This window comes from Vidua chalybeata, chromosome 1, assembly GCF_026979565.1.
Source record: "Vidua chalybeata isolate OUT-0048 chromosome 1, bVidCha1 merged haplotype, whole genome shotgun sequence".
NCBI classification, from domain to species: domain Eukaryota; kingdom Metazoa; phylum Chordata; class Aves; order Passeriformes; family Viduidae; genus Vidua; species Vidua chalybeata.
In genome coordinates, this window is record NC_071530.1 from 47431042 (window position 1) to 47456886 (window position 25845).

A 25845-nucleotide genomic window follows, 5' to 3' on the forward strand; every position below is an offset into this window, starting at 1 on the left:
AGTTTTGTGCTGTTTCTGGCCCATAAGAATGTAAAAAGTTCGCGTGCTGGTGAGACAGAGGGGTTTGAGGGAAACACACATTAATAGATATGATTGCTAATTTTGTGATTTCACTGGTCTTCACACTGTAAACAATTCTAACAGCAGTTATTTGTTTTTGAAATATCTGAAAATCATTAGAAATTATTTTCAAGTTTTTCACATCACACAAATTCTTCTTCAGCACCAGTTAAATCTTTTTCCAGTTTTACCTTTCCAGCTTATAGTTAAGACTCACTCTATAGTGGTTTTCTTTCCAGGATGGGGCATAATACAGACATTTAAATTATTACAACAGAATGGGAGAGTAATCCCAGAACTGGTTTAATGTGTTTTGCCTTTTTATCTTTCTGGCATCTAGCTATGCTCCCTCTCCGGATAATGCACTCAGAGCAGGCAGTAGTGTCTCTTTCTAACATTGCAGAGAAATACGTAAGCTAAAAAGCAGAAAAGCATCCTGACACCTTCCTCTTTTTCCCTGTGTGTTGCTGATTTTCACACAGATGTTACTTAGTAATGGCTTCCTAGTTGCCATTAACTCTCCTTTAACCAGCAAGTCCCCAACTGGATGCCAAATTTTTATCTAGCATTAACCCATCTCTGTTGCCATTTAATTTGTCAAGGAGATCTCTGGTTCTCTCTAGGCCCACAGGATTCCTAGACCACTTCTTCTACAGCCATTCAAAATGAAACTGGGATACTTTAACATTTCATTATGGAATGGCAGTCTGGATGATCAATAATGATCCCAAATCCCTGAATCTATTCTGAAGGACTTTTTATTTTTCTTAATCAAAAGTAGGTATTGATAAAGCTTTATTTCACATGATACAACAATGCTCATATAAAAGAAAACAGCTAATCCTTGCAAAACAAGGTAGTTGTAGTTATAAGGAACTAAGGCAACACTTTCCAGTTTACATTCAAACACAACTTCACTGAAGCTTCTCTTACCCAGCAGCTCGAATACTTAAAAGTACAGTGCTTCATACAATGAATAGAAAAATAAAGACTTCTATCATGTTCAAGGCAGGAAAAGCCATTCCCTGATTGCCATATTCTCAAGCAGAAGTAAACAAGGTCTGCTGATGTTACAGGCACCATTGTGCACAATCTCTTTTAGCATATCTGCAGGGCTTTAAAATATACAGCACTGCCACGATTGCTCTTTTCACTCACAGTCTCTTTCCCTACAATGGGGCCATGATTCTGTACTTCTATCAGCTGTGCCATCTATGCAATTTGACAGAGTTCAGTACAGGGAATCAAATGAAAGCACAAAATGAAAGGACTTTTTCTTTTCACAGTCAAGAACAAGTGATCATGGATGTAATCAAAATGCAAATGCATGGAGTTAAATCTCTGCAAATGCAGTTGTGATTGCTTAAACACCTTATTGATTTACTTAGCCTTTATAGCCTTTAGGCTTAGCCTTTATCCTGAATTTGAAATGATTCTCTGGTAACACTTCAGTTGCTTTTAACTATTTATGTTGGCTGTTTCACTTGCTCCATGATGGAGAAGGAGACTGCACTGTGGCAGCAACTAGCCAGAGTGACACTGGAAATGAAGAGCTTGCACAGGGCATTGGTGAGTCTTTCAATGCTAGGTGATGGTGCAAGAGAATATAAATAATTGACCTGTATCATACTTAAACTGTTGAGTCATAGGGAAAGCAAGGAAGATGAGAAGCTTTGGTGACAATCTTCCCAGTTCTGAGCAGCTTGGAACTGCTAAATGTTGCAGGGGATTTGCAGGGACTTTCTGAGCAGTGTAACAATACAAAACTAACTGGAACCATTTGCAGATTTTTAATTGATGCATTACTACGAGTGACATCAGTTCTAAATGGGCATTAGGTTGGATTTTCTAATACACTGGAAACATAAAAGAAGCAGTCCCCCTTTGATCCACACTGGTATGGTTAAAATTTAGTTTGTAATTCTATTTTGCTTACACTTCCACTGTTGCCCTGCTGGCCCTGGAGGAATGTGTCCCCAGAGCTTGTACTTAGATATCTGTATTCTTTAGAAACAAATCCAAATTAATATCCTGCTTCTGAATCCTGGAATGCTCTGGTACAAATCCATTTCTATATCTTTGCCCTGGAAAAGGAGATTTAGAGTATCATGAACCATTCCACTTGCAACAGTCAGGATTTCATGACATTTCAGCTGATGCTTCTGGAGTCCTCACCATTTTTCAGTTGATCTCAAAAGGTTCCTGAAAAGGTTCCTGCTATTCTCAGTACAACATTTGCACAGCACAGGGTCTGCATCTGTCCTGTGTCATCAATTCAGCCACAAGCTCAGACTTGGTCCAGAGCCGAGTGCGGCCTCCATTCCTCATATAACAGAACAAAGAGTAATCTGAGAAATGAGAAGGAGCTATGGAGGCAATATTAGCCTTCCATACTTTGCAGTAAACAACAAGTGAAGGATTGGCTACTTGCCAGAATGTTGCTATTTACAAATAAGTAAATGAATGCTTGTCATTAACACCAATTTATAATGTTCTATACAAGGACAACTTTTTTGGAATGTTGGTGTGTATTGGCTCCTCTTCTTCTGGGCTTCTTCCTGTCTTGCTCAGAGAGGCCTTGAACAGAAGACAAAGTTGTGGTGTTTGATTAGTTGGATTTTTTTTTTTTTTGAAAGCCACTACTAGCACCAAAATCAGGCTCACAATCCTGCAGAGCTAGGAAATGTCAAAGCACTGTTTCATATAAATAAGCCATGTGAAATCCTGCTGGGATTTGCTAAATCTGGTTTCACTGAACTCAAGGAAAAAGTTATGATTCCCAGCAGAAGAAAACATAATGTACTTTAAGCAGATGCCTCACTACTGCTTTTGAGCACAGATCCCTGGACAGCTTTTCTCCCTGGGATTCCCCAGAAGAGCTCACAAATGTCATTCTCCCTTGTTAATCCTTCCATGAAAAAAAACAAGTGGGGAGAGAAGACAATACTTACAGAATTGGACGAGACTGGAAATCTTCCTGGTTCATTCTTTCAGACTGGCGTATTTTCAGTATTTCTGTGTAGCTGAGATTCTGAAGTTTGCTCTTGAATTGATCCAGAGAGCTAGGCTTGGTAGTGAGTGCTCTCATTATCTGTTCTTTCACTACCTGCATTACCTGCAGTTGACAAGGAAAGAAAAAGAAGCTGTGTTAACACTTTCTGTGTTTTTGTTTCAAATCTTATTCGGGGTCACACTAAGGTTTCTAGGTACAGAACATGATTAGCCTATGTTGTCTCTCAGACAACTTTTCAGCAACATAACCAGAAAATAAGCCAACTTTTGACAGGGCCTAGATCACAGCCTAGATCAAAAAAAGCTCATCTAGTCTGTGACAAAACTGGGGTTTTTTTGAGGGTGGTGGAGAGCTGCTAACTGGCCCATTGCTTCCTTTTATCCCTTACACAGAGGCAATGGGCACACACTGGAACACGGGAAACACTTTAAACACCCTTTAAACCCCTTTGAGCATCAGCAAACACTTTTTCACTGTGAGGGTAACCAAGTACTTGCACAGGTTGTCCAGGGAGGTGATGGATTCTCCACCCTTGGAGACACTAAAAAAATGTCTGGACATAGTCCTAGGCAACTGTCTCTGCATGGCCCTGCTTGAGGGAAGGCTGACCAGATGATTTCCAGAGGTAGCTTCCAACCTCAACCCCTCTGAGATTCCATGAGAGCCTTACACTGCAGGCACGTTGTGGGCATACACAGTGAAGGAAAAAGAACTCACTAAAAGAGACCATTAGTCAGGGAAAGAGGGAGATCACTTTGCCAAGGATATTACAGGATTGCTTTTGAATAAATGCCATAAACAATGCAAACCAAAAAAAGAGAATGAAGGATGGCTAGGCAACAGCCATCTATTCTGCATAATAATTATTTTTTTCAGGACAAAACTGCTGAGACACAGTTAACTAAGGAGAATTGCTTGGATCTAGTTCAGATAAATACATATGAGAGATTACTCTCTCTCTCTCTCTCTCCATAATCCTACACTCATTTCCTTCGTGATGGTGCAAGTCACACATTTCAAAATATTTCTCTGATGATGTGCTTAAATTAGCTGAAAGAACAATTCATCATACTCAGAAAAGTCCATCTCACCCAAATGCCAAAGCTAAAAACCAGTAGGAAATGGTAACAGCCCCCTGTATCAAATGGTAATGACAGAAATAAACAGTTACACAAACAGAAGCCAAAGTTTTTACTGTGCTGTTAATTTTCCTCTATTCTTTCATCTTCACCATGTATCTTAAAACAGAAACTCAGCCCTTTAGAGGTTCCCTAATAGTTCCAAAACCTTCTATTTTCATATAAATATTTAATTGCTTCACATGTGTTGCCTCAATCTTCTAACTCATTGCCTGCGCTGTATTCTATTTTGCTTCCTGAGATGTACCTTCTTTCTCAGATGCGATCTAAGCACCCATTTTAGCTGTGTCCAGCTGGTGAAACTAAGCAATTAAAGAACTGAAGAATTACTTAGCTGGTCTACCAGTGAGGATTAGCTACTTCCCTATTGAAAGATGAACTCTTGACTGGCACCTGACTGCTCAGAGGAATTAACACCTCCTCGCCTGCATTTGCAGTGCAATCACTAGTCCACGCCAGTCCAAAAGGTGCTGTCACACCTCAGAAATGACAAACCATTGAAAAACCCAAACAACCTGAATGTTGATGGATAATGCCCAGCAAGGTGAGTGGCATAATTCTACTGATTTCACTGGGTCTTGGTTTAACAACTAAAAGGGCTTATGTAAAAACAACATGTCCACAAAGGGAACATCCTCAAAACAGCAGGAAAGAGTGAAACAGTAATTCTAGTGCCAAGTTGGATGTTTAAAAATATATTCTGTCTCCCCCTGCCTTCTTGACAATGACTACCTATCGCTGCTAATTATTTTTAGATATAAATATAAGTGTTATATGCACTTATGCATGCATATAATTTCGGTTTCACGAGTTTGTTCAAATTTCTATAGAGATCTGATTTTTGTTGCTTAAATATAGATTTAGTTTCCTAAATTCAGGGACTCACTATAGGGAAGCTGTTTCTTATGAGCACTTTTTCTCATAAAACAAATGGACAAGCAAATTAATAAATACTGTATTTTAGGGAATTGCATGCATGAGGATCTTTCTCTGGTCTCTAAACCATCCACATGAAGCAGTGCTCATTCTTGGCTAAACTCTGAAAAGGTTCAAATTCAGTAGATTTGGAGCTCTGTCGCTTAGGCTTATTTGCAACACCCTTCTCTGCAATTCATTTTTAGAGTTAACATGCAAACAATGAAAATTCCTTTTCTCTGCTGTTGTGTGGAAGGTCATTCATGGGGTATCATGAAAGAGCCCCTTGGTCTGGAGGCTGCCCTTGCTCCCAAGAGAGAATGCAGGAAGCGTATGCCCCAGGGCCAGCACGTAAGGGGACGATCTCTTGCCTTGTAATGTTTATAGCAAACACTATTTAACTAGCTGGCCAAAGTGTGAAAGCTGCTGCTTCTAGTGAGTCTCCTGAGAACTAGGGAATCATTGCCAAGGACTTCTAATGTGTTCAATTTCCATTGCTCAGTTGCCAGCCTTTGATTACTGCTCTCTGAGAGACAGCATCAACCTTTCCTCCTCATGTATCTGACCTTACAATGAAATTAAATGTATTCTCCACTCAATGTGATTGCACGTAGACACTGTAGACAGTTGTTTTAATTACATTATACTTTGCTACTCTTACTGAGAAAAGAATGTTTCAGAGGATGCATTTGCTTTAAACCATGTGCTTTTTATCTGATGACCTCTTGCATGGGTAAGAGAATCCAAGTTTTGTGTTGCAACTAAGACAGGTAAATTCACTGAAGACATGAAGAGAAATACAGTAGGAAGAAAACAACAATATTTTTTTTTTCAATTAAACACAGAGGACCTTATTCCCCAGAATTTGAATCCACTTAACATATTTCAACAGTTGGTATCCTACCATGACATGTTTTTCATTAAGCTGTTTTAGTCTAGTTTGTTATGTGTTTTGCTTATTTGACCTCATCATTGTCCTGTCATATTCTGACTACTTTGGCTTTCCAACATTTACCCCCTCTCCTCTCTCTTTCTTGCCTTGACAACTTTTGCCTGTGCAAATAAAATCTATTCTTTCTGGATGGAGCAGAGGTCTGAACTTGGGCTCTACAACAAGGGGTCAAAATAAAAAGAGTGAGAAATTTTATTACTGAAAGGAGTGTTTCACCAGGGCCAAACTCTACAGCAAGCTTCTCACTGAGCTTTTTTCAGCAGCTTGCTTGCAGCTACAGAAAGTACAAACTTCTCTACTCTATTCATCCCATACTGATGCAAAGTTTGCTCTTGGTACTGACTGGAGAAGCCAGGCAGCCCTCTCAGACACCTACTATTAGCCTGCAGGATTCTGGAAATTTAAGTCTGAGCCTTCCCCTCACCAGATACATTCCTTCTACAAACTCACAGCATCAATCTTTTCAGAAACCTCCCCCAGAACAGCCTGGATGCCCAGATGTTCACAACAACCCATCTGGGGTGTTACCCAAGTGGTAGTGGCTTTGCACTGAAAAAGGGTAGGTTTAGATTAGGTATGAGAAAGAAATTCTTACTGTGAGAGAAACAGATTGCCCTGAGAAGTCGTGGATGCCTCACCCCTGGAAGTGTTCAAGGCCAGGATGGGTGGGGCTTTGTGTACCCTGGTTAAGTGGAAAGTATCCCTGTCCATGGTGGTAGGGCTTGAACTAGATGATCTCTAAGGCCCCAGATCATGCCACGATTCTCTGATCTGTGGAGCATCAGATAGGAAATGAACCTTTCTCATACTTGCCCCACAATATCAATGTTTCACTTGGATAAGCACAGCCTTTGATGTGCAATGACAGCAGCAAGAACACGTCTGGATGCCATCAGAGAAGCCTCTAAGTTGTACCTCTTGTATTTTGGGGGAGTGGTTACACTGATTGCTGCTTGCATGGGTGACTCAGGGGCTCGGGTGTGTCAGCATGTAATGCTGACCGACTGCTATTAATCTTGACAGTTCACTTTCCTTCTGCACAGACAAGACTTAGATATAAATAACCTACATTACAATGATGTGCTTCGTTCAGTGCTTTCCTGATTTGGCTCAATATTATCAAGTACTGCAAGGTGTGATTCCCCCACCTCACTGCAGCACAGGATAAAAGAGCAGCCACTGAACTGTCCTTCCTCTGGAGACTCCTCTCTACAATCAGACTTGAAGAACCTGAGATATAAGAAGTTTTAGGCCCTCATTCACTAGCTTTTTCACATGACCATTTAAAAATCATCCAGCCAACAAACAGGGAACTGGAGGAAAGACATCTCTTTGCTAATTGGTTGTAAAAAATTCATACTTAGCTTCCTTCCTATCTAAATGTTCCTGAATAAAGTAGCTTGGTTAATATAAGTGAAAAATGCAGGTAGAAACATAATTTAGTGATTCAGATCCAGCTTGATCATTTCAGTGTCTTCAGTTAAATCCACAAGGCAGGCAAAAACAAGGTTGTACAATGAAATAGCCAAATCACTCTTAATGAACAGTGCTTACTGACAAAGGAGGCTGTAAAGAAAATTTAATTCTGAAGGGAAAGGAAACGACTTCAGTTTACCATCAGCCTGCCAACTCCTTTAATGAAAACTTTACATGTTTAATGTGTGCACCAGGTAATTTGAAACATTTTTTAGACTGTTCCAAAGGATAAATTGTTACAACTAGATCAATGGTTATGTTTTCAGATTACTCAGAAGAGCCATCCTGAGAGGCTTCAAGGTCCTTGTAAGATAATTTAATGGTGATTCCCCCCACCCCCCGCCCCAATCTCCACATATTGCGGTCTGTGAATTCCCTACACCAGTCTCTCAGTCACAGTCTGTACCAAACATTCACTCCACATTACTTTAGAATATTTATCTAAACATGCCCTCATACACAAGCAAATTTAAACTCAGTGCTGGTACAATCTAACCATTGACAAGAGACTCCAAAATTCCAGACCATTACTTCTATTACAGTCTGTGTACTCTGGAACTACAAAAACCTCCCAGTTTTCAATCTTCTTAGCTATTCCAGAACACAAGGACAGTTACTGTAGCCAGCGATAAAGGGGCAACTCTAAGCCGTCTGGATGTGCGTAGTCACAGGAATAATTAAGTTGATTCATTTTCAGGAAGCAGGATGAGAAAGCAGCTGTCAGAGGATTTAGCACATATAAGCTCGGATATATTTTATCTCTTCATTTTTCTGCAGAATTTAAAACCCATTGCAAAAAAGTTTGTGTTGCTGCTTTTCTTTCTTTCCTTCCTTCTTTCCTTTTTGCTTGTGATTGTAATTTCCAGTATGAACCAAGATATTTCTCAGTCTGCAGAAAAGAGACTTGTAACAATGCAATGGTTTTGATCAAGCTGAACAGTCTGTTTCCATGCAGGATCAGTATCAGCATCCAGTTCAGCAGTGACTATCATTTTGCAGAACAAATGAACACACCTAGCAGATGTGACGATGGTGCTGAGAGATAGGAGATATGACAGCAGTTCCACACAAGGTGTTTAACAGGTCTGTAGCAAGAGTCAGAAAACCTGATTCTGTAGCAATACATCAAAGTGAAATCTTGTTCAGAGCCTCAGGACCCAAATAATTGCCTGCCCTCGTAAGAGAACTTGAAGAGCCTGACCTTGCATTGGATTCCAAGATACAGAAGGTCAAGTAGTAAAGAAAGAAAAGGCTGAAGATTGAGTGGTCACAACTGTTTTACATTTCAGAGAACTTAATTTTTCTGATTTCTATTTTCCCTTGACTAATGAATCCCAGGTGTGGGAAAACAGACTGAAACCACACAGTTCCTGGGAACTGATAGGCTGAGACTACTCTTAATTCAAGACTATGAAAGAGGAGATAGAGGATTCTTTACATTCTTGTGAGAAAGATGTAATAAGAGCATCAGGGTCACGAGCACAAGACTAGTGAGCACCGTGAAACAGAGTGTGAAAGGGAAGCTGAGAAAAAAGCCTTTCCTTTCTTTGTAAATGGTCTGAGGAGTACCTCCATCTGGAGAAGCTGATGTAAAAAAGTTCCGTTCCCTGCAAGAGATTCCCAGCTTACTGTGCTATTGCATGTGCACACCTTGTAAATCATGTTCAGAGGAAATGGACCACTTATTGCTGAACTCCATCATATTACATCCCTGGGCTACTCCATCTCTATAGGAAGGGTTTATGGCCACAGCTTGACTTAGCACTTTCCAAAAGCTCCCAGAGTTCTGTTAGCTGCACTGATTATTTTTCCCTTGGATACACAGATCCTGATGGAGAACCACTGGAGGCCTCCAGTTCTTTTCTAACATTACTATTTATTTTCTCAATTACACCCAGTAACAGTGGCAGAAGATTTGGCTGGGAGCAAGAACCATCTTGAACTTAATTGAGAAAAAGACAAAGAGCTGTCACAGAATTCCACTGAAGGATAATATGGCTAAAGGAATGGGCAATAAGATGATTTTTACAATAAATGGGAACAGACTGGAGTAGACAAAGGAAAATGAAAGCAAGCTAGTAGGAAGGGTGTTAAAAATATGGAAAAGTAACCAGAGAAGAAACAAAGGTTCCAGTGGGAAGTATTAGCATGAGGAAGAAGGCATCTGGAAGATGGCTTGCAACAAAATAAATAAAAATAGGGACAAGTCTGAAGAAGAAAAAAAGAGGCAATGATAGATATTGTATTTCAACAGAAAATGAAATCTAAAGGAAAAGAAGAAATGAGATTTTATTAGAAATTCAGTTAAATGGAAATAGGAAAATAGAGGGTAAAATATGGGGGAAATTATATTTTCTAAAATGATGGCTCAGGAAGCAGCTGACTGAAAGGAAATCTTCCTTAAGGACTGGCCTCAGGAAGTTGAGGATAAAATTAATAGCAACAGAAAGGGAAGTGAACAGCAGTCCTCTACAAACTTGAAATGCAAGTGGGTTTAGAATCATCAAAATACATGCAAACACTCTCCATAATTTCTTTATTTTGATAAAAGACAAAGTGGAACAAGTTCACTGTCTTCTTTCAGGACTAAAATCAGAGGCCACACACAAATGCAAGGGTTCCATTCAAAACAATGCTAATCTAAACACACAGGTCAAATACTATTTTCTTGGGTAATACAGGGTTGAAATAGGAATGACTGATAGACAGGAAACCTCTTTCTCACATTAAATATTCGCAGAAAACTATTTGCATCAGAAATAAGGATTAAAATTATTTTCCTGTTTGTGCTTTGTGCCTTGAGGTAGACACAGCAGGAAATAAGTGCTGTGTGACAATGTTTCTACCCCAGTAAAATGATGTGCAAAGTTAATATGACAGTTTTTGTAAACTTTCTTGTTAGTTAATTGAAGTCTTAGGTCAGACAATATTACATTATTCTCCCCAATGTCTGGCAACCTCCTTTGGCAAAATAAAACATGAACAAAATCATTTGTGGGTGGCATTTAATCCAGGGCTTTGCACAGACAAAATGTACTGATCTTCTCCAACAAAATGTTAAGTGAATGGAGGGGGGAAATGAGGAGATGTTTCTATCTTTAGTCATATACTAACGTAATAATTAACATGTCAAATAATATGCTTGTAAATTCTAATGAAAAACAATATGAGAGTTACCCATTATTAGGAACATACATTTGGGTGCTGCTTCCCTTAATTATATTAAATGGCATATACTAAATGAAAATTAACTTAATATATTGGCAAACTGATGTTTCTACAGGAGGAAAACAAGGACAAGATTCTATCAGACAGCTTTTTTCCCCTAGGAAAACATAAAAATCAAAGAACTCAAGTCCTACATATTAATGATGAATAAAACATGAATAAAATTATGATGAATAAAAAACTCTTTAAATGGGTAGAAAAACAGGAGAAGTGGCAGAGCAAATTTTTTTAAAAAGTCAAACAGAAGGGTCTGGAATCATTGCTCAGTACATCTAATAAATGGATAAAACTGTAACAACAACATTATGAAAGATATGAAACAACAGTTTCATATCTTCCTATCTTCTTTAGCTGAGACACAACCAAATAAAGGTGTGGCCAGCTGCATTGCTGGGATGATCTCCAGGCTCTTTCACCAGTTGAAACCACTGTGTTGAGGTCCCTCCTGTCCAAGGTATGAATGGCCACATGGCACTGCGGGCGGTGCAAGCCTGCCACTGTCCCGGTTTGTGTTGTACCTCTCCTTGTCTCCAGTCAGCTCCAGGGACTCTCCAGTCTAATTTCTAAATGGAAGGGGAGCCAGTGTGCCAGGTTCATGTCTTTTTAATACCAAGAGAAATGGAGTTCCTTAGTCATCTAAGTGATCAACAAATACACCAGCTAGCACAAAGCACCAGGCAATATAATAATAATAATACAGCCTCTCTACCTTTCAACTGCATACCTCTCCTCCTTGCTAAGCTTTTCCCAAACCTGATAGAACTGGAAAATCCATCCAGTGTGTCCATGAATTCCATTTGTTTGCAGTAGCAAATTCAGCCAAATTTCCCCATGAACATTTTTCACAGAGAAGGAGATTTGCCTGTGAAAAACGTTTAACGATTAAACACTCTATATGCAAAAGCTCTGCAATTTTGCCAAGCTTTGCTTATACTTATGTAGTACTTATGTAATACTTGCTGTTCCTTCAGCAAGTCCAAAAGTTGGCTCACCACTCAAACAGTAAAATTTCTTATTTAATTAAAAGTATTCCCCCACATTTATTCTGTTACTTACATGAACAAAAGAAAAGAAAATATAAATAGAAGCTGAAAGTTTCAGCTTTTGTTTTCTGGACCTGACATATAAAAAAAAGTGATGTTTTCTGGACCTCACTTTCCCATATTTATAACACCCTTCCTACTAGCTCACTTTCATTTTCCTTAGCGTACCGACATAAATTACTTTCACCATTTCATTGCTACCTTCTTATTTTCTTTATTGTTTGTTTGTTTTGGGCATTGTATTTTATTAGAAAAGTGAAACTTCCAAAATTTCTACCTAACAAAACCATAAAAGACTGAAAATGTGGTTTTGGATTCATTCCTTTGAATTAGAAAGCTAAATTACATATTTAGGCTTTTCTGATGAATGCATAAACCCAGTATTTGGTATGAATGCATAAACCCAGTATTTGGTATGTTCATGTTAGACTATTTCATTCAGTCCCATTATTTGCATGCCCTTACAGTTAAGGTAAATGATCAGGCTGTGCATCTTGGAATTATGAAAAAGTCAGTTGTTCAGATGTGCCATGCCTCTGAATGAGCCTACATGCTATTTTACATCATAATTTATAACAAAAGTAAGCTGTAATTATTTTTTAGGTAAAGCCTTGTATTCATATTCATGTCCCTGAAGAAAAGTGAGCTGACCAACATGCCTACAGAACACCAATTTTTTAGCACATCTCATATTAATAACTCTTTCAAGTGATAATTGCATTGTTTTCAGAGATTCCAGTGTGTGCCACAATAACAAAAATAACTACGTGAAATAGCCGCATGATTCACAGGAATACACAAAGCAATGAAGAGGTTAAACCCATTGCAACTTGTGAGATTCTAGTTACAGACACTATTCTGTAAATCTCCTGCTCACAAATTACTGACTTGACAGATCATAATAAGTGCTGTCAGGACTATTACAAACCAAGATCTACTTGGAACTGCCAAACATACACAAAATGTGTATGTCCAAGAGAAAGGGAAAAAAAGTCTTTTCATTGCCATTTTAAATTGTTCTGAAATAACTGAATAATACCTTCATTAAATTCTGAATTTTTGCAGTCAGTCCAATTAGATTTCTGCCTCAGGTAGTTATATCATTACTGAGCTAGTCATATAAATAAGAACAGCACATATTATATTTCCTCCTGAGCTGTGGCAGGTAACCCAGAATATAAGGAATTCAACCAGACTATTCTTAGAAGAAGAAAATGCACAGATGACTTGTTTTGCCATATCTCATTTTAAGAACTGCAGTGGAATGGTTTATGGCTTCAGAAACCTGTATTTTTCATTGCTGCAAAGGAACAATATTTTCTCCCCACAGATCAAAGGGAAGCTTTTTTGGGATCTACATGCAGTACTGGAAAATAAACTACTCCCCAAGACAGAGAGCAGTGATTTATATGACACCTAATACTAACACCAACAATTCAAAAGCATTCAGTCACCTCACTGTGATTACAAAACCGATCTGCTAGCCAGAGAAGGTGGGAATGGAACAAACTACTTAGGTTACCCAATGCTTTGGGAATATGATAGACTTCCACAAGCACAGGGAAAGGCATCCACAGTTATCTGAAATCTTAACTAAAGACATGTATCAGTAACCATCAGGACTGGTCCCATTGCTCCATCCCCTTCACTACATGCATAGGAAGCATCTGAAAAAAAATCACACATTTTTCTCCTCCAGTGAATACTATGTCAATACCACATTCACAGTTTATATTTTCCCTCTCTCCCTTTCACTCATAGTAAATCAGAGCCAAAGGATTTTTTTCTCACAAAAGGATTAAACAAGATTGGCTTCAAGTTTACTTCCCATTATTGATTTGAAACTACCAATGACATATACAGAAACACATCGATCCTACCCAGGAGGCTAAATAATGTCTTAAAATAGTGCTATTTCTAGTAACTAACTAGTGAGTTATGGGTAGATAAAGGTTTACAATCTTCCAATAATGAAAGATCCTTTTTCTGATAACTTAAATACTACCACGGCACTTTTTTCCACACTGTCACAAATCACTGCACTTCTTTCCATATTGTCATTAATCCATATTTCTAATCAGCCAGCAGACTCCTTCTTTCCTACAACTCTATAATTATTTACTTTATGTTTTTAGGCAAGAGATAAATTTAGAATTAAATGCAAGATATTTGTTTTCCCTTGAAAGGTTAGATTCAGATTCTGTGCACTCCAGACTGCAGCAGTTACCAAAAAAAAAAAAAAAGACATCACATTTATCCTGCAACCCTACTGCCTCATATGTGACTACACAAAGGATTTGCTTTGGTAAGTTTGCTCAGGTCCAGAAAGAAGACAAATTGGAGATGTCATGCTAGAGTGAACATACTCCAGGGGCACAGACATGGCATGTCCAGACATTTGTTTCACGTGTTGGTGACAAGGAGACTAGAACTGAGGTTACAGATATAAGGAGGTTAATCCCCCTACTGATTCTTTGGCTCTATGGAGTAATTAGAGGGTAGAATGGGATGTGAGGCAATGACAACAAAAGTTTTTGTAAAACTTTGCTACTATTTTATCCTAGTAGAAGTCAGGCAGGAATAGGGAGGAAACTCCTGTAAGGGAAAGACTGGTGGGAATGATGGAACTTGAGTTTCTGTGTATGAATGGTTCACAGAGACAATATGGTAGAGGCAAGAGGAAACCACTGTGTAGAGGCAAGGCACACAAGGTGGGATGAGGCTGGTATTATTTGGGCTGAAAAATCAGAGGAAGGAAATATTCAGGGAGGGAAAGGTGATGACGGCCTAACTTGGAAATAACTGCGTGAAACAAACACATCTGGAATAAAATTCTGCCTGATTTTTAGGATAAAGGATGTAAGCATGGATGAAGCTGGCATCAACACAAAGTGAGTGTTTTCTTTAAAACAAGATACACCCAAAATTTAAACACCTGATTCTTTTGGAGATTTCCACCCCTCTGTCACATCAAAAATGCATCAATTCCAAAGGCTGTTGAAAACAGTCAGCCATCTCTGACATTTTCTCTAAACAGAGTACTCTTATCACTGGCTTTCCACTGAAAAAATTGGATTGGCCAATATTTTCTGAGCAATCCCAGGTCTGCCCAGCAGAAGGCAAATGACTTCAGTGTCATTGCCCCATACGGCCACAAAGCCAGTTCAGAAAGAGCAATATTCCTATACAAAACCACGTTGTGTTTTTATTTTCTCCAACTGCCTGCTACAGGCTAGGATTTCCCTGACCTTCCTGGCTTTTTTTCCTTCCTTTTTTTTTTTTTTCTTTCTCTTTTTTGAGTTCAGAGGCAGTCCCAGGAGCATACTAAATGAGCCCAAATATCGCCGCACCAGCCACACACAGAAACATGCAACCTTCTATTAGAGAGACAGGCTGGGGGAAGCCTCATAAGGATGCTATTATAGTGGGAGAGAGGAAAATAGCAGCTCCCCACGGCAGCTGTGAAGCGGGCGGAGTGCCCAGGGGCCCGGTGGCAAGGGGCAGTGAGTGCAGGATGGCTGGTTTCCATCGAGGAGGGAGGCAGGAGAGGCAGCTGGCGGGAGGTGCTGCTGCTGGCCGCTGGCACGAGCAGGAGCAATACCTGCTGTTATTTCACCTACCATCAACGCCCACGGCTTCAGGGGGCTCACTTCAGATCTGCTTACAGCTTCTGCTTCCTCGGTCTCATCTCCTCTGGGGGAGGACCATGACTCAGAATACATCGTGCTGTGCCTGGTTTGATGGGTTGCAGTGATTTAAAGGAACACAAACAGCTAGGCCTGAGCTTTAAATAAATAAATAAATAATCTAGCGAAGCAACACAAGCCCAAAGCTGACTGACCGGTGGCTTTTGGCACCCTCTGTTCTGTATGAAGGCCCTGCAAATGTCTTTTGCACATCATAATTCTCTGCCAAACTAAACATCATCTTAGCAGAGCTAGTGCTGCAACTCACAGGCCATTACATATCAAGCAACAAAAGTGATGGCTACTGGAGAGACAGCCTATTCACAGTAGGATTCTGCCAATTACCAGTATTTTTCATAGAGATAAAAATAAGAATCTTCAGTGCTGATCCAGTACTGATCAGCATCACTGTAGTCAAGCCCTGAATCAACATTTAGCTGGGGCATATATTTTCTACATATTGAAATATTACTGAATTAAAGTGATAGTAAATCTGACTCCCCAGAATGTTCCCTTGCACCATATAAACCATTTGTTCTTGTGAAAGCAGCATGCACCTGCCTCATGTCAGATTTTCTCTGCTGTAGAATGGGTAGAAAAGTATTTATTGCATTTAGTTCATGGTAAGACCACAAGATCCTTCCAAATTCTATAATACACATCTGAGTTCATTAGATAGAAGAACTTGTGTATGTGCAAAGCCCAATGACAGGTTTGTTCCCATTTTTGTCAGAAGGAAATGGGGGGGGGGGGAATGCTTCCTCTTAGAGCTTCTTGGAAAGGCAGTAAACTATTCTAGTAGAAATCTCAGCTAAGTAGCATCCTCTTTAAGACAAAAGAACTCTGATGTGAAAGCACAAAAATTTTAAGAACAGCAAATGTCTTGTTGCCACATACATAAACCCGACTCCTCAAAACTGCTCCGTGATTCAGCCACCTCCACAACCAGCAGGACAGGATCCAAGATAGGTAAATATTTCCTAAGGAAAACAAAATTCTAGTTTTCTTATAGAGTGTTCTTAGCAAATACTGCTCTTGATATAAGTTCAGGCAACAAGGATGATTGGTGGGGGATCCTTGAGCTGCTGAGTACAATGACAAGTCCTTCCCATCGCAGTTACAGCCTCCTGCCCTCCCTGAAGCCATGCTCTTCATGCATCTGCAGAACATTGCTAATAAAATTCACCAATTCTCTGATACACCTGTAAAGAACACAAGTGGCAACCGAATGTCTCTCCCAACTATCTGCTGGCATTACTGACAGAAGTAACACAGCACATTTGGATGCGAACACTTCCTAATAGGCAAAAATGTTAAAAATGCAACCAATGCCGTGGAGCTACAACCTCTATTAACCAAGATACAGTGCTTTCTGTCGAGGAAGGTACTGAGGGAAAAACAAGCCAGCAAATTCCCTGATAGCACACTGCCCCCAGAGCTCCTGGGCACTTGGATGTTGGAGAGATCCTGGTCCTGGGTACCCTGCACCTGAAGGAGAGTTGGTGGCCATGGGAGGCCAAGGCAGTAGACAAAACAGCTTGCTCCAATCCATGCAGCCTTTTTAAACATGCACGATTGGCTCCAATGGCTGCAAAGAAGAAAGATTTAAGAGGGCTTGAGTGGAGACCAGGGAAGTGCTGCTGCTCTCTAACAGATTTTTCTCAGACAGCAATGCAAGCCTAACTTCACCAAGAGAGAGAAGTGCAGTTCCCTGTGGATGTGGAGAGTTTTCACCTGGACACAAGTTCACAACAGAAAAATCCCTGATTTACACTGATTTCCAGTGCTTTCCACTTCCATGGGCTGCCTATCAAAATGAGATAGCAAGAAGAGAAATCAGGAGGCCAGACTCACCTTTGGGGTTACTTTTATCAACATAATGACTGGGAAACCATTCAGGTTCCTTTAGATTTATGTTTTTTGTGCTTCCTCCACAAAGTAATACAAAACTTGAGGAGAGAGAAACAAAGCAAAAGATTGAAAAGAAATATTGATATCTGACAGAAACATCGGGAAAGTCCCACTAACACTGGATTTAAGAACCTGGTGACTGCTCCATTCAAAAGTCAACACATTTGAAGAGACAGCAGGCATTGGCCGAAAACCCATCAGTCAGCAGTCTACTGTATACAACCCTTTCTATGTATATGTATAGCTGTCGCATACAACAGGCTTCCATCTAGATGGCCATTGCAATACTTCAGTTAATTTGGATGGTTTTTTTCATTATCTCAAACTCTTGTCCACAAAAACAGTCCAGTAAATCTATTTTGAAGGGCTTTTGTTATCATAAGTTAGTTTTTAGGGCATTTTATCTAAAGAAGTTGGATACATCACTGAAAAAATACAGATATAAAATTATAATCAACCTCCTCCTCAAAACACTTTAAAAGAAACCTTATTTATTTTTGGATTTTTGTAAGACTGCAGCCTACATATTATTTGTCATTTTAATCTCTTTGGCCAATTTGATAATTTAAATATTTTTTATTTTCCTGCTTGTGCCTCCAGAATGACTTCTTTAAATAAGGGAAGCCACAAACCAGGAATCATCAGTAAAAGAAGGCATCAGGAATATTTCCTCATTAGAGCTACTTAGAGAATCAGTAACAAATCAGTGAAAGAACATCAGATATAGGATGGCCTAGAAAAAAATTATTAATTCAAATAATCAGCTTCTAATGGGTTTTTATATGCCATTCAGGAGTAAGCTGCCAGTGATAACACTTCCATACATATCAAATTTGCTATTAATTACAGCAAGTAGTTAAAAGAGGTGAAACTGAACACAGAAGTCTGTGTGTGAGTAAGTGACTTCCTATGGTAGGACATGTCTCCAGAGTGGTGGGTGATACCAACCAAACATATCCACAATATACAAACCTGTGAAGTTAAAATGCCTTCAGCTCCCAAAAGATTTTAGGGAACAGGAAACATTCAGGCATATGCTCAGGCTAGATGAGTATGGGATGACCACCCAAGGACAATCTATCAGGAAAATGGATGTGACTCCTGGGACAAGGGGCAGAGATCACTGAATGTGTAAACTTCTCACCCCACTAAGAAGCCCCCGCCTTCAGCTTCCCTCTGTGTTTAAGTATCACTTGCTGCCCCAAACTGGGACTTGGGTGTGTAGCAGGCAGCACAAATCACAGCCAAATACAACTAAGCAAGAGGAGGAAAAAAATCCTATCTCAACAGACAGCTTAAAAACCAACTCCCCAAGCCCAGCAACCAGAACAGGCTGCACATGGAAGTAGCACCAGCAGCTGAAACTCTGGTGAGGAGACTCGTGTGGGAGTTGTGCTCGCGCTCGCTGAGGGGCTGTGGGCAGGTGGGAGGAACCTCGCTTTGCTCAGGGAAAGGAAGGTGACAAGAAGGAACGGGAGCCCTGTTGTGATGTGCCTATGCTGGGGAACATAGAGGATGTAAATTAACATACTTTTACCTCTGCATTCTTCATGACTGATTTAAGAAGCCTAACAATGGGTAGTAAGCATTACTGGGGCAGGCCACTCTCAGGCTCTGAGGACATGTTGCTGAGGAACAGTAATATAAGGACATGGTGTCTCTTCAGGTCTGGAAGGCAATCTGCAAGGGTTGGGTTGTCACAGCTGTAGCATCCTCAGCAATGCCTTGCCAGCCCCTGGATCTTTTACATCCAAACAGAGCAGGCAGCAGCAGAGCCCCCAGGAGCCCTCCATATGTTTCTTCGCAGCACTGTGATTGTCAGCAAACCTAAGGGGGCACCTGACAAGCACTCCCCCTTAGAGATAAAACTTAGGATTGACCCCTCTTACCTCAACTCTCAATCTGACCAATCACTGCTTCTCTTGCAGTCCCAATTCCTCCTCCCACTCCAAGGATTTGAGGTATTACAGTGAACACCTCCAGCACCTCTGACAACCCCCCTCTTCCCAGACTGCTGTTGTTACTGCAACTGCCTAATAAATTCCCCCAAAACATTCTCCTACCTGGGAAAAGAGGGAGAAGGATTCTCCACTGTTCACAAGGATGCTGAAGACTTGTGGGTTGGAAGGGATGGATGTCAGCTGGAGCAAAAAGACCATGCATGTTCCCCATTGCAATGGAGGCTCTGGCTCAAAGGAATAGAAAAGCACCCATGCACTCACAGACAGCAAGCGCTTCTTGCAGAACAGCGGATTTTTGGGGCACAGAGGGTCAACCTCTGCTACTGGGACAAGGTAGAGCCTTTTAATTATGGGCTCCCACAAACAGCCCTCTCTTACTAAGGCCAAACTAACAGGAGTTGTTGTCTAAAGATAGGTGTGTATGTTGAGCCCTTTTACTTGCCTTGTCCACTTCTAGCACTATGCTTTCCAGAGATAGATTGCTTATCTTTGAGCATGAGTCACACCTGGAACACGCCACACATACATAATGGCACTCCTGTAATTCTCTTTCCTGGTATTCTTTTCTCCTTTAATATCAGAAGAGGCTAGCTGTGTTTCTGAATGACTGTAGCACAAATAGGTGTGAGAAAGATGTGCAATTTTTTCCCTTCTAAACCATCAGGAATCACATTTTCAAATGCAAACCCCAGTGTTTGGTGCTGACATCAGTTACACAGAACAAGTGTGGCTTCAGCACTAAGACCTCTGATGCACATGCTCCCCTGCTGGGGAAAGCCCTGTCTGAAAAGGAGGTTTTTCTTGGTATACAGTGAAAATTTAATTCCCAAGAACTGTCCAATGTCTTATCTTACCAAATGAACTCAGCAGTGTGCTGCAGAATTTTCCTCTTAATTTTACATTTTCTACATGGAGAAAAGCAAGTTTTAGGCTCCACTGGACAGAAAATAGTATGCTAGACAGGACAGACAGCTCTCTATTTCAGAGAGTTGATAAACCTGCATATCTCAAGGCATCTCCTTCACACTTACTAAATTCACTCATTGAAAGGAGCAGATGTTAACTTTCCAGTTTCCATCTAATCAAAAGTGAGAAAGGGAGAAAGCTTTTCCATGCCTGAGATGCTATAAAATTTGGCCAGCTGAGACAACTTCTTTAAACTTCAGAGCACAATGCAAATGTGTCTGAGTGTAGTTGAGAGGGAAATCTGTTCTTAGGAAGCATATTTCTCTCTGTATTTGCAGCTGTGCCACACAGAAGCCAAGATGGCACCTATGTCAGAGGCACAAGAAGAACCAGTTTTGATGGTATCATTTGTCCCTACTCAATGATCTCTGTGACTTTATCCATCCATTGCAATTCCATAGGCACTGCAGCAAACAACTCCTGTTTTATCCTACAAGGACAACTGATTAAGCAATATTCCCAGTAGCTTTACTGAAACAATAAACAATAGCATTTTATTTCATTTCCACTACAAAGGAGTGAATCCCACAAACAAACAAAACTGAACATCAAGCCAACTCAACAGAGGCAAAGACTCAGTCTCAGGCTTTTAACAGGTTTCCCAGACAACAGAAGAGAGCTTTAAGGTCCCCTCTTATCTCATAGCTCCACAGGCCTAGAAACAAGGAGGTCAAGGGCACTGCAAGAGTGAGATTCCTACCTTTAAGGGCTGGCAGTGCTTACCTCAAGTCATGCAGAATCAAAAGGTGTTAAAATGACAGCATTTTCACCAATGGGAATGTTAAATCATTCTTGTAGCAGTTTTACATCAGTTAGAATTAATCTTTCTTTCCCTATGAGCCCTGGATTTTTTGACTAAAGGTTAATCAGGCAAACTGCCTTTTAGTTGCAGGAATGTATTTTTATACTTCCTAATTCACTGCAGAAATAAGATTTTTATAATACTGCTGACCTTCACAGAGTGGTATTAAGATTTTATAATCACTCCCATGAGTGGCCTGCATAATTAAACTATGCCTTCATCTCTCCTGGACAGTGGGGCCATTGCAAGCTCATACAGACCACTTATTTGCTGTACAGCCATTTTTATACCCACAAGACACACAGAGTAGGAGGAAGATTTACAATGAATATGTGAGAGAAGGAGAGATGAAAGGACAAGGGCAAAGTGAGTTCAGCTAACTTAGGTGCTGATGGCAAACATGTGAAACAGAGACTTCCTTACCTACATAAAGTATTGGTATGTCTGTAAGCCAGTTCCCACCCTGCTCATGCCCACCCACCGTGCACTATTCTTGAATCAATTCTTCTTTGACTCTTGGTGCCTTCTGCTCCCATTTATGCATGGCAGCACCAGCAATGAAATAATTTCCCTATTCATTCCCCAGCCTAACGTCTTTCAGCATCATTTAGTTCTGCAGGAAAGCCGTCCCAAGGTTCATTCACTTCTTTTGAACTTCTCCCTTGCAATTACCAGGTCTCCATAATAAACTTAACTGTGGTCATACATCATTATTTGTGAGCACTGTTTAACCCACCCAGGTCCATCAATACTAAATTGCCATTCTTAGGAAAGCTGGTGGCATTACTTTGGGCACTTGGCAAATATGGCTGCTCCCAGGAAACTCAGAAAAAAATCTCCATCAAGACAGTGCCACCAAGCTAGCACTGATCATCACAGCAGACAAATTACCACCTGATTTATTCTGTCCCAACAAATGTCTGCAAGGGCTGCCAGGAAGCAGAAACATTTGTTTAATCAGAGCCTCTGGAAAATTAAACACTTTTGATGCCTGTGATAGGTATCACCTTCCTCCCCCTCTCTTGCTCTGTTCCCCAACCACGGTGCTAGAGATGCTCTCCTCCTCTGCAGCACAGTGAAGAACGGAATACAGATGAACAATTCAGAGCCGATAAATCCATCTTGTTTTACTTATTCTTGCTTCCTCCTCAGCTTTCCTCCCACTGCTGTCCCTTGCCACACAAATACACATACATATAAGTACTATCTTAGCTAGGTCAGCATGATTTTTTTTCCTCCTTTTGTCCCACAGAATGTAACAAATCAACCTCATCAGTATCAAGACTCCCACCATGCCTACTGCACTCTGGCTGCTGCTACATCATTTGGGTTCATACTGGCCTCTTGTGAACTGAACTCCCACTGCAAAGGATGCAACGGACAGTTATGAATTCTAAAGCATACTCTTGCCCCTTTCTAAAAAGCTTTTTCTTTCTAAATCATGATATTAAGATAAGATTAATCAAGGAAGACCTACTCAGGGAAGAGCTAATTAAAAGGTTTTTCCCCGCACTCTTTGGCAAGAGACCTAGGGAGTGACAACTGGCTAATTTGGTTGCAGAATACTCCCTGCATGGTGCTGGTACACAAAATTATCACAGGGAGACTGGTTATGAATTCCGCTTGACTTCTAGCTGAAGACTAAGTAGTTCTTGCTGTTAAATACTTTTTTGATCTTCCTTGGGTGTTAAGAAAGTATTAGCAAAAAGAAGTATCCCTTTAAATCCTACCAGAAAGAACCCGGGTCAGGCCAGAGTGGTTCACAGTATACACATAGATCAGAAAAGAAAGGTTTTTGCTGCCTTTTTGCTCTTTGAAGTGAGGAAGATGAGATTGATCAGGATTCACAATTTGCTACAGAGCTGCTCACAGCTGCTGATGGGAATAGAGATGCTTTTTTTCTGTCAATACAGAACCCATCCTGTGGGGTTTTACAATATTCATCTGCTGTTTTGCTGTGCCTCTGTCTTTGATTTTTTTAAAAAGGGCATACTTAAATTGCTATTATCTTCCACACAACTATAATTTAAATGAAAATGAGGTAGTTTTCAGATATGTCCAGAGGACTTTAATTCAAAAAGGATTTTACAGGCATTTTTACTGTGAGAAAGCTGTTAAGAGTTCCTCAGAAAGGAAAGGAACACATGGATCTGTTCTTTCTATGCAACCTCAAATGTGTCAGAGCAGTGAAATAAATGATGCTATTTCAGGCATAACATGTTGTGTTATTTTTGGTAGTTCCCAGCAGTTTGGCAAAACGGGAAATGCAAACAACCACTGTGAAAGGTTCTGTTACACTTTCTTTAACCAGTAGCACACATGGATTTTTGCCCAGTGATGACAGTATTTAACATCTCAGGTGTTTGGTAGCCATGCTGATTTTATTGTGGTCATCAGAAATACCTGCAGTAGCAAAATACTTCCATTCAAAGACGGCCCAATGTGGAACTTGTGAATGTGACTTTTAAAATATGACAGAGAGCACAGAAGTCTGTATATCTGCAGTTGTAAAAGTCATATTAACAAACATATCAGTGGGCACTGTTAGAGGCACTTAACTCTGGTTGGTTCCCTTGCTTTCATGTTCTGGTATCTCCAGAAGTTCCAAAACCTGATGCTCACTACCAATTATACATGTTATAAATGAACCAGAATTGTGCAGGATTCCCAGCCATAAGCACAGAAGCAGGAGTAAAGAGTAAAGGAAAATCATATTAGTAAGAAGTACAAACAGCACAGACAGATATTCACTGGGTAATATAATGCAGTCTTAATGGAAATTTTAGAGCAGGACTGCCCTATTTGCTAATGTTTTCTGCTGCAACTGCTATGATACATCTGACAAAACTCCTTTTTGGGGTAAATAACCTTAGCTCCATTGAGTACAAACAATAGCATTAATTTATTCCAACAAAGTTTTGTCCTGCTTATATTAGGATGAACTAGAAGTTAAATGTGATCCACTTTGTAGAGGTTTTGTTACATTATGAGCAATGATGCTGAAGGATAACTCTAGGGAATAGGCCTCAAAATGATGTTTTATCTCTACGCTTTTAACAGGAATGCTGCATCATATATAGCTTGTCATAAGAATTCTTTTTTCCCCTGTTCTTGTCTCAACTGAAGTTGTTTCTGACAGATGAATGAGGTGCACATCTCCTTTTGAAGCTACTATTACTGTCCAGCTATGGCGAATATTGCAGGCTGCTGTGGCCAAATGGCCATCTCTGTTATAGGACACTGCCCAAATTTTGCTCTCTAGCTTGAGAAAAAAACAGAATGCAGTGCCTAATAAAACTTTTTACTTCATTTTTTTAAAATATTGTAGCAGCTGCAATGACCTCATTTCACTTTTCTTCAGTCTTGGTAATCTGATATGCAAGGTTCAGAGCCTTTCTGTTCAGACAGAACCTTCAGACCATCTAGTCTGAACCCCCTCAGACTGCCATCTGGCTTAGATAGGAAGACACTGAGAGGTGTCAGGGAGACTGTTTCATCAGTGTTTATATCTCCATCAGTTTGGTTTTAGAAATAACACTTAACAACCTATAATGGGCCTTCTGTAGCTGTATTCAATAGACACAAAATTGGCAAAAATGCACGAAAATTGGGGGAATTACAACAGAATAAAACAAACTTCACATTCTTGCTAACGGACTGGGAAAGGCATCTAATACTCTTAAATTTTCCCTCTTTCTCTGTTTAAGAACCATCTCTCATCCATATGTACCTACAAATGAACACATATATCTTCTACTGGACAAGGTCAAGACAACAGCTATTGTAGCTTATAGCGGGCTCCATGTCCTAAATTGTACATTATGCACTTTCTGGTTATAAATCTCTGGTTATAATTTCCTGGTTATAACTCTCTGCAAGAACAGAGTTCACCTTCTATGAGAAAAGGAGCATCATTTTGTGGTTACGTTTTTGCAATAGACCTTATTTATAATACGACTTTCCCACGTACAATAGAATAATTAACATGAAATCAACTTAGAAGTGATCATTGTGCTGACTTTTTTTAAAGGCAATTAAATGACAGGTTGTATTATTGGTTACTGAAGGTCATTACTTTTTATTGCAAATGCAGAAAGTATGTCCAGATATTTACTTATAGTATAAATTATAGAAATTATAATCAGAAAGGAAGTAATGCATACCTAAACAAATGCACATATAATATACAGGGCCCAATTTAGATGCTTTTAAGTCTTAGCCATAGGTGGGAGTGCATTCATGCTGAAAGTGTGGTATTACTGTGGGAACATATTGAAGATGCAGATGCTGCCTTAGGCAGCCCTTCTTCCCACGCAAACCCTCCTTTGCCAACACTTGGATCAGTCTGCGTGGATGTAAGGTGAGATACAGTAATGCGGGCTCACACATGCCTCTTATGTCGGCTTCAAGCCTGCCCTGCAACACTCTTCTCCCTGGCTTTTGCCATCAAAGTGGGAAGGTATGTTTTCTCAGGTTGGCTAGTTACTGGGGTTTTGAAGAATTGTAAAATGAAGTTCAAAATCCAAAACTGAGCTAGCTGCAATTTTTCTCTACCCATCTGCAAATGCATTAAGTGGTGGTGTAAGCCAAGACAGAGAATATTAACAACATGAGTGGCAGAGCACATTTGAAATTGCACATGGAAGAATTTAGGTCCTGAGCTTGATGGCATAATGATGTGCTTCAACTGTGG

General features: G+C 40.0%; 1 protein-coding gene across 5 annotated transcripts in view; it reads right to left on the reverse strand.

Annotated features, from left to right (window-relative positions):
• The window catches only part of ELMO1 (engulfment and cell motility 1), a 302773-nt gene that overhangs the window by 26063 nt on the left and 250865 nt on the right, over window positions 1-25845 (reverse strand). For all 5 annotated transcript variants that reach the window (XM_053942149.1, XM_053942139.1, XM_053942157.1 and 2 more), the window contains one exon: window positions 3012-3175. In XM_053942149.1, coding sequence (XP_053798124.1) covers window positions 3012-3175 — 164 coding nt within the window. The remainder of the gene's footprint in view (window positions 1-3011; window positions 3176-25845) is intronic.